This window comes from Otolemur garnettii, unplaced genomic scaffold, assembly GCF_000181295.1.
Source record: "Otolemur garnettii isolate 467f Iridium unplaced genomic scaffold, OtoGar3 scaffold00153, whole genome shotgun sequence".
Taxonomy (NCBI): domain Eukaryota; kingdom Metazoa; phylum Chordata; class Mammalia; order Primates; family Galagidae; genus Otolemur; species Otolemur garnettii.
Genome location: NW_003852548.1, coordinates 4,424,479 through 4,438,187, shown reverse-complemented (window position 1 = coordinate 4,438,187; position 13,709 = coordinate 4,424,479). Strand labels below are relative to the sequence as shown.

The 13,709-nt window shown below is 42.3% G+C and overlaps 1 protein-coding gene across 1 annotated transcript in view; it reads left to right on the top strand.

Moving 5' to 3' along the window:
- The first annotated feature begins 226 nt into the window (after positions 1-226).
- The window catches only part of SHROOM4 (shroom family member 4), a 288,513-nt gene continuing 275,030 nt past the window's right edge, over positions 227-13,709 (top strand). Inside the window, exon 1 of the mRNA XM_012811303.2 lies at positions 227-343. Within this exon, the coding sequence (XP_012666757.1) occupies positions 227-343 (117 nt within the window). The remainder of the gene's footprint in view (positions 344-13,709) is intronic.

Below are 13,709 nucleotides of genomic sequence, written 5' to 3'. Positions count from 1 at the left end.
TCTTTTTTTTCCCTTCTCCTTCCCCCACTTCCCCCTTTCTCCAGCTCCGTGTCATTTCCTCCTCGCGCTAGCTCGCTGCCCGAGTGTCTCCACCAGGGAGAGTAGGCGGAGCAGGGCGGTGCGGGGTGGCGTAGTGCTGGAGGGCGATGGTGGCGGAGCTGCTGGGGGCGGAGGCAACGTAGCCCCCGCGGAAAAGGATCCCGGCGGCGCCTGAGCTGAGCCCAGGATGGAGAACCGGCCTGGGTCTTTCCAGTACGTCCCTGTGCAGCTGCAAGGGGGGGCACCCTGGGGCTTCACCCTTAAGGGGGGTCTGGAACACTGCGAGCCGCTCACAGTGTCTAAGGTAAGAACTGGTGGTGCTATCCTAACGGCACCCAACTTTGAATGGGCAAGCGGGTGCCCAGGCTGCTGCAGGACAGGGCCCTCAGACCAACTTTGAAACTTGGCCAGGGCTGGGGACGAAAGCTCCTCTGAGGAGCACGGAGGGGTCTTGCCACCAGACCAGGCGCAGACACCCACTAAGGGTAGCTGGAACACGGAGTGGGGAGCATGACTGGCTCCCTGCTAGAGCCGTGCACGCAGACACACCCGTGGGGGTAGTGGGGCGGCCTTTGCTCCCCCACGTCAGGACAGCTACTCCCCTTAGTTTGGGCTGGAGGAAGTGGTGGCTGTTGGGGATTTCTCCTTGGAGGCCCCATGCACTCCTAGAAACAGTAAAGGACTGAAGGGACAGACAGCGAGGCTTGCCAGCTCTCTTGGTAGCGCTGGCCCCTCCATTGACCAGCGGGCCATCAGTCCTGGGCAGGTTGCAGGAGTAGGGGCCAGTGTGGAAACAGAGATGAAGCACTGGTGGCTTTTGCCAGCCTCACTTCCCACGGCTGGATGCGCGCACATCCATTCAGCTCTCAGGGCGTTGCTGCTGCGGTGGGTTCGGCTCGGCCTTTCCCTCCCTCGCAGTCCTCCTGCGCCGGCGAGATTCCCTGCACGTTGAGAGGAGTGGAGGAAACTTTTGCGCCGTAGAGCTCAGCTGTGCTGGAGCTGCCGCCACTGCCTCAGCCAGGGTTTGTTTGTTTTAGGAGGCTGTGAGCTGCTGGAAGCCAAGTTTCAGCGGAGGACTGGGGAGAGAAATTCTCTCCGCGTTCGTTCCCCCAAAGCAAGCCACCCCCAGGAGGGGTGATGGGTGGGAGCAGCTGGGGCTATTACTGGGAAAAGTGACTTGTGGGACGACTCACCTTGAGGTGCCAGATTGCCAAATGAAGGAACTTCACGAACTTTATCCCTTTTTGTTGTTTCTCCTAAATACTCAAATCCAAATAGCTCTCCTTCTTTCAACCCACTCAAATGGCCGTAGAGGCTGGAGATGTGGGTTCAGGCTGGAGATAGACGTTGCTTCTTAGCAGGGAACAAATGTCACTATTTTTTTTTCTTTTGACTTTTTAACTTCAGTCGGGTCTCAGCAGGGACTTCAATGAATGTCCTCCCCATCCCACCCACACCCCCACAAAAGACACTGCTTTGTCTTGCATTGGAGCTGCTAGTTAACTTACAATGTAGGAGTCCTTCAGGCCTTAAGGCTCACACTCTTAGCAACTCTAGGTTGTTACTATGGGGTTTACCAAGCAGTTTGAGCAGTCTGAGTCAACCTTTTGGGGGGAGGGGCAGCAGAGACCTCTTGGATCTTTGGCCTCGCCAAACGAGCCCTGATCTTCATCCAGTACCCTTTCCCCCATACTTGTCAGCCTGAGATGCCTTTATCATCCACCCATCACACTCCCTCCTAAGGCACCCTCCCTCCAGTCTTCTCTGGAGAGAGTAATTTCCCTTAAAAAAATACTCTCAAATAACCCCTCTGGGAGGGAAATCCTGGCCTTCAGGAATTTTTCTAATCAACCTCCTTCTCTTCTCCCCTTTCCACCAAGGTCACAATAGGATACAAAGCTCTCTATGGTCTGGCAGTTCCTCCCTTCCCTTTTCTCCTCACACTGGTCATAGAATTTCCACAAATGGCCTAGACAACTTGCTTTGGAGAAGTCATTTTTCAACTTTGCACAGAGATGACCCATTCTGAGAGGCACCCCCAATAGTGCTTGCTACTGTGGATTATTTTGTGAGCCAGTGTGAGCATGGCAGGGTGTGTTACTGAGTATGGGGCAGCCAGCAATTTGTGGTCTGGCTGGGGGATTATTTGAGGGTAGTTGATGGTTTCCTTGGCCAAGCTGTTGAGGAAGTGCCTTGCTGAGAGGCAGGGTGCCTTTTAACAATTCCCTTTCCACTGAATGTGCAGTTGACCCCTATTTATATGAAGGCTCATTGTTACATTTGGATATGCAGAAGGTAAAATCATTTCTCCTGTTGCTCCTACAGTAAAAGCCAGTTATAACCTGGTTAGCCCCAACATTATATAAAGGGATGATAGTATTTTATAAATGCAATTGTTGTCTATATATATATATTTTTTTTTTTCTTGACAGAACACTCTTTGGTATATTGAATTAATTCCTTTTTTATTTTTCCACTGTAGTTTGTTTTATTTCATTTTATGCTTCAGAATAATACAGCTTTCTCCTTGTGAATAGCCTTCTTTGCACATGTTTGTGGGGATGAGGTAGCAGGGAGCAGAAGGAAAATTGGATTGGCAGATTGAAGACTTGTGTTCTAATCCTTGTTCTTTAGTCACTGGTTCTGGAATCCTGGTTACATCACTTGCCCTTCTGGGTCTAGGCAGCCTCATGTCTAAATGAGGTTCAAGTCTGTTGATCTTTAAATGACATTATGACAGTCTAATAGCCAGTCCTCTATGCTAGCTCTGGCTTACTTCTCAGAAGTGTTGCTGCAGAGTGAGGAAATGAGGCTTTATTTAATTTGCATATTGTGTTACTGTTTATTGTGTGTCTCCACATCTTTTATTTCATTAGTCTCTGATAACCACACTGTGGGGCAAGGAGAGAAGACTGTGTAGAAATGATGGAAAAACTGAGGCTATGATGTATTCAATGATTTGCCTAGTTCTATCATATGGTAAGTCAATGGCAGGCCCCAAGTCCACTGTATTTCTGCTACTCAGAAAGTTTCCAGATTCTTCTGCTAATACTGTAGTTTGTAAAAGAGCACAGGGTAATACCTTTCAGAAGGTAGCCAGTTTTATCAGCCTCCTACCACAGTGACTCTTTCCATGCCAGCCTGTTATTCTACAGAAGGTGATGACTAGGTTGTAGGTACACCCTAATGGTGCCTGGACTCAGAAAGTAAGAGATGAATACTTTGGTGACTCTAAATCACTTGTGATCTCAGGTCAGGCAGAGACAGAAGTAAGGTTCAAGAACATGGTGGAAAATTCTAGAGAATTTCCCTTGATGTTACAGGAAAATAAAAAGTGATTTAAGTCTTAGATGGTGTTGGCATATATGCTTGAAAATATCTTGTGGAACAAGTGGAGCAATCTAGGGAGTGGAGGACTTTGAAAAAAGTAATTAGTGGGAGAAGAGAGCTGCAGTGTAGAAGTCTAGCTCATATTTGTTGTGGAAGAACCTTTGGGCCAGGAAATGATTGGGGTGGGGAAATCAATTTCTCCTGGCTGGTATGATTTCCCTGAATGTGGGGAATTCAGCTGCTTGATTTATGGAGACTTGTATAATCGTCCCTGAAAATCAAATGGCAAAGAAAAAGAAAATTAAAAAACTAAATACTGTTGCTGGGTGTGGCACCTGTAGTCCCAGTTGTTTGGGAGGCTGAGGCAGGAAGATTCCTCGAGCCTAGGAATTTGAGGCTGTAGTGCCCTATGATTGTGCCTGTGAATAGTCACTTCAGTCTAGGGTGGGCAACATAGTGAGACTCATCACTAAAAGAAAATATGATTAATTATTCTGAGTGTTAAGGGATGGCTCATGATTTTTTCATACATTGTGGTATTCCCAGGGAAATCATAGCAAGTAAAAGAAACATGACCCACATAGAGGAATGGAGTCTATGACCTTGGAGTTATTAATTCCTTTGGTAAGCATCTTATACTATGAAATTGAGTTGGGGTGTGGGGGACATCTGATTGAAATGAGGACTCTCTTTTAGTCAAATGTATCTGTTTTGCTATTTAGTAGGTCCCCCCTCTACAGTGTAAACAGTTATTCATGAAGCTGACTCCTTGCTTGGAAAAAGTTCCTCTTTGGGTATGGGTGACATTTCCAAGGTTTTGGCACCAATGTTTTTGCATCATATAGGGCCTCTCAGAGACCTCAAAGATTCAGATTGTATCATCCTATGATGTGGGATGTGTGTGTGTGTTTGAGAGACAGAGAGAGAGAGAGAGAGATAGAGAGAGAGAGATTTGCTGAACATGTAGCATGAAGTTCCTGTAGTCATTTCGAGTTCTTGGAAATATGCCCTGAGGTTGACTGAAGGTGGAGAAATGACAGAGTGGAGACCAGTGGGGGGTGGGGACACAGGAAAATATGAAGGAGGAAAATTGGGCTGGAAGACAAGACAGGGCATTAGATAGGCTCATCCTATATATTTGTCCTTTTCCTAACCCATTTTTGGTGAATGTTTCCATTAGCACAGTGAAGCAAATGGGAGCTAGTTACTGCCCTGAAACAAAGTTGGGTGGGGTTGAAGAGTAGCCTGGAGAATAAAGAAGCTTTGCCTCCCTCCATTTAATGCACACTGATGTCACTGTATCATTTTACCCTCTCTAGATCCAAGTGTCTATTTGGAGAATGAGAGTAGGCCTGCCTGCCCCATCTCTGTTATAACAGATAGTCTGAGGATGAATTGGGCAAACTCTGCTGTCCTTACCCTCAGAAAATGGCAAAACATGCTCTTTGTTTTCAACCCTACTCCAGTCTTTTTTCTAGAAGTACATGAAAGCAGTTCAAACTTCAAGAGGACCTGGGTAAGTCAAATTGAGGTTGTCTTGTAGCTAGCAGTAAATTTGGCTATGATTTTGAGTTCTTGTTTAGAGCAAAGGTAGTATTATGTGTATATTAGCCATGATAGTTTCTGTGAAACCTCCTTAGCTGTGTCACAGGCTAGGCCCACCCCAAGGCCAGGGCATGGCAATCACTAAGGAACCTTCATGGCATATGCTTATTAGGAACTTAGTCCAGTCTGATTACTTATGTGAATACCCTCCTCATATCTGCCTATAGAAACAGCAAAGATGCCTACAATCTCAGTTCTCTAACTATTGTCCTCTCCCAGAATGTAGAGGGCATTTAGGGGCATGGGATAGGAATCTATCCAGAGACATACAAAGAAAGGTGGAGGCAGGTAGAGCAAGAAGGGTGGTGGTATGTCTGGTAACCCTTGGATGAGCTTTGGGTACACACCACCTTTGGCCCTGCTGGGCTGTCATAACACACCTGGTATCCTGTTGAGATCCATATATATGCACCCTGAAGTGAAAAAGGCCAAGCTTGTTAGAGGGTTTTCCCTCTCCAAAACCTCAGACAAAGAAAATAATTCAACTCCAGCTGGAAGACACTTGAGCAATGCCCCTTAAAAAAATTAAAATGGTTTCCCCCCTTATTCTCCTCAACCCCCTCCCCAGGAATTTCTTTAAAGACAAAAGAGAGACTCAGACTTGAGATTGGTGGTTGTGAAGTGATTATCTGAAGGGAACATCATAGATTTTATAGTTAGGCTTCTTCAGAACTAGGGGGAAAAAAGATGCTGATTCATCTGAGAAAAGTTAATGAAGAACAGCGGAGATTATTTGAAGGGTTGCTCTCATTGCTCACCCCTCCACCCCTCATCAGGGCTGCTAGACTAATTCTTTTCTTAGGGGAGACCTAGAATCACAGGATCTCAGAGTGAGGAGAAGAAGTCACTTAGTCTTTGTCTCAACTATTTAACAGGCCTCTTATGTGGTATCCTTGGACTGGTTCTCCAATAGGCATGGGGGAGCTCATTACCTTCTTTCTAAGCCTGTCTATTGCATTGTAGGAAATTTCTGACTATAGACAGCTTTTCCTTATGTTGAGTTGTAATCCTTCTCCCTCCACCTGGTACTTCCTTATGGGATCACACTGAAGAAGGGTGCTATATCTGCCTTAGTACAGCTCTTAGGAGATCTGAAAACAAAGATTATCTCCCTTTGTCTCACTGGTCTAGACTAAGGAGTCCTAACTCTTTTACCTGTTCCTTATGGGTTCTCAGCTCCAGCCTCCTTTTCCTGTGGGCTTCTCCCACTCTGGATGCACTCCAGTGTGTCTATTTTCCTCTAAAATTATGGAGCCCACAGCTCCAAAATTGAGGATGACCTTCCTTTAAAAAAATACAGCTAAAGAGCTCTTTATATCTTTCTGATAGCCATGTCATACTAAGGCCCTATGTCAAACAAAGCCTTTTAGTGGAAGTAGCTGTTCTGTTGCTAAGTCATACCTGCCCAGGGTCTCTACATAGACATCTAGGAAAGCCACATAATAGATTTGAGAGAGACAAAATTCATCTCTTACTATTTATTTAGAATTGCCCCTGCCCTTAGCCTAGACTAGCCTTGCTAAAGGTATTAAAGGAAAGTCGAGGAAGAAGACATAGTCTTGACTTAAGGGAGTATATATGTTTATACAAAAAGGTTATTAAGTTACAGAGAAAGTATTTGTATAATCAAAGGAAATGGCACTTAATGAATAATATCAAAGTCAGAATTCTGTATTATTTTTTCCTTTTTACCTCTCTGAACTTAATTTTCCCCCTCTGGGAAAAAAATAGTTGTCTCCAAGATGGAAGATGCTAACCATATGTGACATATAAACTGTCTGCAACTTATAAAGCCTTTACGTAGGAATACAGAGACAGTAGTCTCTGTACCCATCCCCTGTTAAATATTTATCTCCCTGTACACTCCCACTGGCTCTGATTGCAAAAGCCTGCTGTTGCTGCCATCTTTATATTCTGTGACCGTCTTTCTTTACCTAGGATATAAACACAAGTCACTCCTGATGGAGGTCTTGTACCCATAGCCTCATCCCCCATCATGTCCCCATATTCACCAGTTATCATCTAAGCTGGGAAAATGCCTTTTCTTACTACTAAAGCCCTGATCAGGGAGTGGTTTGGAGTAAGGTTTAATCTTCAATATTACTAGAGTGAGGGGTCTAGGGATGAGAGTGTTGAAGTCTAGGAAACATGTCCCCACTGATGCAATGTTATTTATAGTGGTTAGGTTTAGAACAATTCTGTAAAAGCCTATTTAATCTGTGGTGCATGAATAATTAACTTACACAATGTAACCATCACTTATAATATTCTATCCATAGGAAATGGTCCTTGAAGCTCCAGCTACTTATTTACAGAAGATATTCTTTAGAAACAATGTATCCATATGTTAGGGACAAGTGCTTTAGACAGCTGTTCATAAATCTAGGCCAGTTAGTACCCATCAGTGCTTGGGGTGCTCTTACTTTGGATGCGGGAACCAGAAGTTTGTAGGTGGTTGCATTTCTCTCTGAAACTGAATCCTAGGTTTACCTGAGAGTTATCTTGTAATCAGCAAGCGACCTTTATATATTGGTTATGTCAGTACTGAGATCACTTTCTTTTCAGCTTCTAGGGAGCTATTTTGTCTCCTTTCCCACATACTTCAATTAAGTAATTAATGAATAAGTTGAGATACTATTTTTCCTGGTTAAAGATTATAGTTCCAAGGACTGAGATAAGGTAGAGATTTGTCTCTTTACACTCCTTTACCCCATCCAGTGTAAGTAGCCAAGTGGAACGATTGTCTTATGCTTTAGTGTTGCAAGGGAATGATCCATTCTTTCTCACATCACACTGGCTTGTTTACCTGGGTACATAGCCATCCTGGCTGAGAATCTTGCAAAGATCAAGATGACTTGATTTCTCAGAGAAAGCTCTAACTCCTCCCCTTTGACTTTACCTCCGTGTGCTTTTATGCCTATGCCATGTCACAGAAGGAGTACTGCCTAGTAACTATAGAGACACATTTTCCCACGTGCATCTGGGCTGTCTTCTTTCATGTTCAGTCTTTGGTTCCTCATCCCACCCATGAGTACAAGTTGCTTGAGACCTATATTTTGGACTATGTAATTCAAGTACCATAGCTTCTTTGTCCATTCATTGGCTGTCCTGCCCTCTGTCTGAAACCTAACTTTTTTTCTTCCTTGGTCATAGTAGGCCCTTCTAGTCTGCTGTACTAGATTTGTCCCTCTTGGCTTGTCTCTGCTTCCTGTGGGGGCTGACAGAAACTCAGAGTTGAGGTCAATAAGTTTGAAAACACTCAGCAAATTATAGCAGAATCAGAGAAAACTTTTCTAACACTGCATGGTTTTTTTTGTCCTGTTTCAATGAAGGGCAGGATCTTTGTTATCCTCCATATATTCTCTATTCAATTTAATGAGAAATCTTGGCAAGTTACTTTGCCTCTCTATACTCTCCTGTTTCTTCTCATACCTTCCATGGAGCAAGCTCTCCTGCTTTATTGAAGGGTTGCTAAGGGCTCCAGGATCCTTGCTTGGTCTAGGCTTGGAAGTATGAATGCTGACAGACAGCAGGCAGTTCTTATAGTATATGGCTTTTCTCCACTCTCCTACTTCCTACCTTTCCAGAGTGGCTGTTTCTTGGTATGTTCTCAGGGAGGGCATGGTCTGTTAACTTTCACTCAGGTCTTTTAATGTTACATCTGTGAGGAATGTGGGAGGTGGGACTAATTTGACAGGATCAAGGGTTAAGCCCTCATGGACAGACTCTTTGTGGTGTCTTCTGGCCCCCTCCCTAATGCCACTTAACAGCTAGTTAGTTGTATGGTCTTCTCTCTTCCTTCCTGAGCTGCTGGCAGGGAAGTATTGAATGGTTCTCCTATACTGCCTTTCACGGTCCATCAGAAACTGATTTTTCTTTTGAGAGAGGAAGTTGGAGGTGAGATGAGGTATAGCTAGAAGTAAAGCTGGTTTGACTAGTTATTCTGGAAGGGGTTAGAGTCTCATGGCTGCAGCCCTATCTGTGCTCACGAGAGGATGACAGGCTAAATCCTTGTCTTTGTTGTGCTGCCTTACTGTTTTCCACTTCTTTTTGTTTGTATTTGATATAAATAAAAACCTGAAAACTTTTACAGGTAGACAGCTTTGGATAGTATTTTATCTGTGACTGAGAGGGTGAGTGATGACATGTGAACTTCAGAGGGTGAGTAAGTATGAGGCTTAACTCTCATGTTCTTCAGAGGACTTGAACGTTTAGAGATCTGTGTTAATTTAAATTGGCAATCAGGAAGGATTGAGACAATAGGCTGAAAAGTCATCCAGGTGCATGGCTCATGCCTATAATTCTAGCAATCTGGGACACTGAGGTGGGAGGGTGGCTTTGAGGTCAGTAATTTGAGACCAGCCTGAGCAAGAGGGAGATCCTGCCTTTACTAAAAATAGAAAAAAAAAAATGGCACGTGCGTATAGTCTCTGACACTAAGGAGCCTGAGACAGAAGGATCACCTGAGGCTAGGAGTTTGAGGTTGCTATGAGCTATGATGCCATCACACTCTAGCCAGGAGAAGACAAGTGAGTCTCTGTCTCAAAAAAAAAAAAAGACAACAACCTGAAAAGTGGACCAAGCAATGTAATTTGGGTTGAATCTCAACAACTTTTGAACCCAAGGGGTGAACAGGGCCTAGACACAGTGGGATCAGAGAGGTAGTAGGCCTATCATGTGACAAATACTGCTGCTTCTAGGTGTTTTACATGTATTCTCATGCAGTTTTTATAATATCTCTTAGAAGTAGATATTGATGTATCCACTGTACAGATGAAGATCCGAGGCTGAGAAATTGACAGACTATAAGTCACAAAGTAGGAAAGCTGACATTAAAATTTACTTCAGTCTGACTCAAAATCCCAAGATTTTCTACAATATCATGTTTGCTCAGGTGACAGAAAGAGAAAGAAAAGAGAATTAGATAAAAATGAGATAGAGGGGTAAGGAGGAAGGGAGAAGAAGGAAATAAAAGTTAATAGATAAACTGGTAATATTCCCAGTACTTGCCCCTCAGGGATCAGGGTCAAAGGAAAATTTTTGTTTTGTTTTTTATTTCTTTATTATTTTTTATTTGACAAGTAAAGTATATTTCAAGTATTTTGTTCAATGATCCATCTTAAGCAATTATTTTTTTATTTTTTTATTAAAGCATAACTGTGTCCATTGATGCATTTATGGGGTTCACTGTACTGATTTGATATACCATATGAAATGCTTACATTGAACTGATTAACACATCCATCACAATTATATTCTTTTCTAAATAAGGGTACTGAGCTAGGATTTGGAAGGCTATCAGGGGTGTTCAACCTATGGCCTGGGGCTTGCACGCAGATTATTCAAGGACTATTTTGCTTATCTGTGATGTTCAATATCCAAAAAATATACACAGGCCTTTCCTTTTGTTCATCAGCTTTCCTTAGTGTTTGTGTATTTACCGTGTGGACCAAGACATCGCTTAGTCTTTCCGTGTGTGGCAGAAAAGAACACCCCTGATAGTCTTAACTCTGCCACTCATTATTTGTGTGACGTTGGGCAGGTCATTTCCCTCTATTTCAGTTGCCTTATTTGCAAAATTGAAATAATGAAATTTGCACTGTTGTCCAATAAGGAGGAAGATTGATTTTATCTTTTATCTCATGTGAGTACTAGAGATGTATGTGAGTTAAGAAATAGAATATTCAAAAGTGTTCCTCATTAAACAGAAATTCTCTCAACAGAATTTTGAACCAAAAAGATTAAGTGTATGAAGTTACCAAATCATTAGGAGTTGTGTCAGATGGCAGGACACTTTTAGTGTGATGTCTGCTGCTATAAGAATTTGGAAGACCAGACATCATTTCTTCTTCTTCTTCTTCTTTTTTTTTTTTTTTTGAGATAGTATGTCATTTTGTCACCCTTGATAGAGTGCTATGGCATCATAGCTCACAGCAACCTCAAATTCTTGAGCTCAAGTTATCCCCTTGCCTCAGCCTCCCAAGTAGCTGGGATTATAGGCACCTGCCACAATGCCCAGCTATTTTTAGAGGTGGGGTTTCACTCTTAGGTCAGTCTCAAACTCAGGAACTGAGGCAATCTACCCAACTTGCCCTCCCAGATTGTTAGGATTAGAGGCATGAGCCACCACACCTGGCCTCAGACATCATTTCTGGCTGATGTCTGAAAAGCCAACACTTTGAAAGGCTATGCTAAACCTTGTTTAGCTGTCCTGAGAGGTCTCAAATAAGCCTGCAATCAATTAATCAATCAATCAGTCAACCAACCAGTCAACATGGATTTGTTGAGCACTTTGTAAAATACCCAACCTTGAACTGGGAGAGAGGTTGCCAGTATGGAAGACCTGGTTCCTAGATTCTCAAATAGATCATACTTTTGATGAAGAGCAGTATTACTTACTGCAAACTCAAGAAATAAAAAGCTTTAAGTGAAGAAATGGTGGGATAAGATCTGAGAGCAACATTTATTTTCTGGTAAGACATTTCATTGTTTGCTGAATCTTGTGGATAAAGGAAGAAGATTTAGAGCTTGGCAATGAAGGATATCTAGCATTTAGGTAGTCTGGGGAGGAAGAAGGGCATTCGTTTCAGTTAATGAAAGCACTGCATGTCCTGAAGACACAGAAAGGAGACTGAGGCCAGTTTGCTCACTCAGTAGTATGTTGACTAATAGTACAAGGGAAGAACATGTGTTGTTTATTCACTTAATTAGTTCATTCATTAAATTTTATTGAGTGTCTGTTCTATAAGCTGAGCTATTCTTCTTACAGACTATGAAACCAGCACAGAACTCTGTAGATGTTGCTTTTATTTTTTTCTAACACATTCAGGCATTGGTTTTCTACCTTGACGCATATTAATTCATTTATTAGGCCCATTTTACAGATGGGGGAAATTGAAGTATAGAGAGATAAGGTAACTTGCCCAATGTCATGTTGCTTGTGTGGCTGGATAAAAAAGTGAGTCAGTGAAGGTCTACATGATTATTGCAGAATAATGGGATATAAAAGTGAATGGATTTGAGCCAGGTATGCTGGTGATCCCAGAAAACTGGGCTATGAAATGGATACAGGTGGGACATAGGTAGCCTTTTTGTTGTTTGAAGAATTAATGTATTAAAACAAAGAACCTAGAACAGTAGTAGCCTCATAACCACTTACTTGAAGCAAGATATGAACTGAACAAAAGATACAAAGGGACATTTTGAAGGAATTAGTCATCTTGGCAATGTGCTGACTTATTATACATTAGCAAGTTGCCAGAGGTCAACAATAATACATACCACTGAAGAAATGAAGAAGAGGTAAGAGTCAGAGATGAATGTATTATTTTTAATCTAGAAGTCTCTGAGTGATGGTGGGGATTGGGAAGGGGAACAAGTTTTATTTTAGTTTTGGGTCTTCTTAGACTGAGGTGTCTGCAAGACTATCAAGACGTCCCTTAGGAAGGGTGGGTTGTTTATTAAGGCCATTGATGAATTAAAACAAATCATGATTTATGAACATAATGGTCAACACAAGCAATTTAATCTACTGATTGTTTGGAAATTACTTAATTATCAGACAATCTCATGCCCTGAGGGCATTGGAACAGACCTGTATTATTATTTAATATGCCTTTCTTACAATGTCCTCTAATCTGTGGGATGCCTCCTCAACTGAGGTGTTACTGGCTGGAGTTCCTTTTTCTATAACTTAGAACTTTCAAGCGATGAAAAAGTCTAAAAAATCAAACCCAAAGTAGAAACTGTCAAAATGACAAATTTCAGACTGAAATGTTAAAATGGTTTGAAGCTGTCATAAAACATCAGTTGACTTGCCAAGATGTTTAAGGATTGTTTTCTCTATATGAAAAACAAAATATGGTGGTTTGTTAAAGGCAAACCTCAAACCACTGGAGTTTCAAGTCTGTACTGCATTTTTGTTATTAGCAGTTTTATGCTCTCCACATAGTATAGTATGATTAATCTGTCATACCATTGTTACTATTCTACAGTAGTATTGGTTTGCAAATGTGACCTTTTAAAAAGCATTACTAAACTTGCAAGTATAATTTAGTTGCTTTTGATGGTGTCCTCATCACATTAAAATTAAGGAGGAGGAAGGATTTACTTCACGCATTCATTTGGTGCAAATCTGGCTAGAAAACATTGCTTTATTATTAAAAGGCTTTTGAAAATTTGAAGTGATTATCTGATCCAAACCCTAGCACTGCAGATGGACCTGACAATATCAGGACTATTCTAGCCTTCCCTGCACACCCCCCCCCCTTGCCATTCTTGTTGGCTTTCTAGATCTGTTACTGTTTTACACAGCACCACCTGCTTTTCTACGCTGTGAAGAACTGAAATTCAGAACATTGTAAAGATGCTTGAGTTATGTAACTTGGTCTAAATTCACTCTTTATAGACAAAACTCACTCTTTGCTCAAAGGTTAATGGCCACATGGGTTCCTTTATCTAACTCTTCTCCGTGACAAGATGAAAGCTTGTAATTCATATTTGAAATTGATGTGTATCTAGTTGCTGGGGAGATTTTTGTGAAAAAGATTGCTCAAGTGCTCTGGCTTTTACAAGAGCCAGCTTGCTAACTTCTATCTACTGTTTGAGCCCTGGTGGGAAGGTCATACTCTCTTTGGATGTAAAGGGTTCAATATGCAATTTTGTGTTTTTCCTGTGCCTTTGGCTGGGGAAATGTGCAGTATTCTGAAACCTGCCCAGGCCTTGCACATACTGTA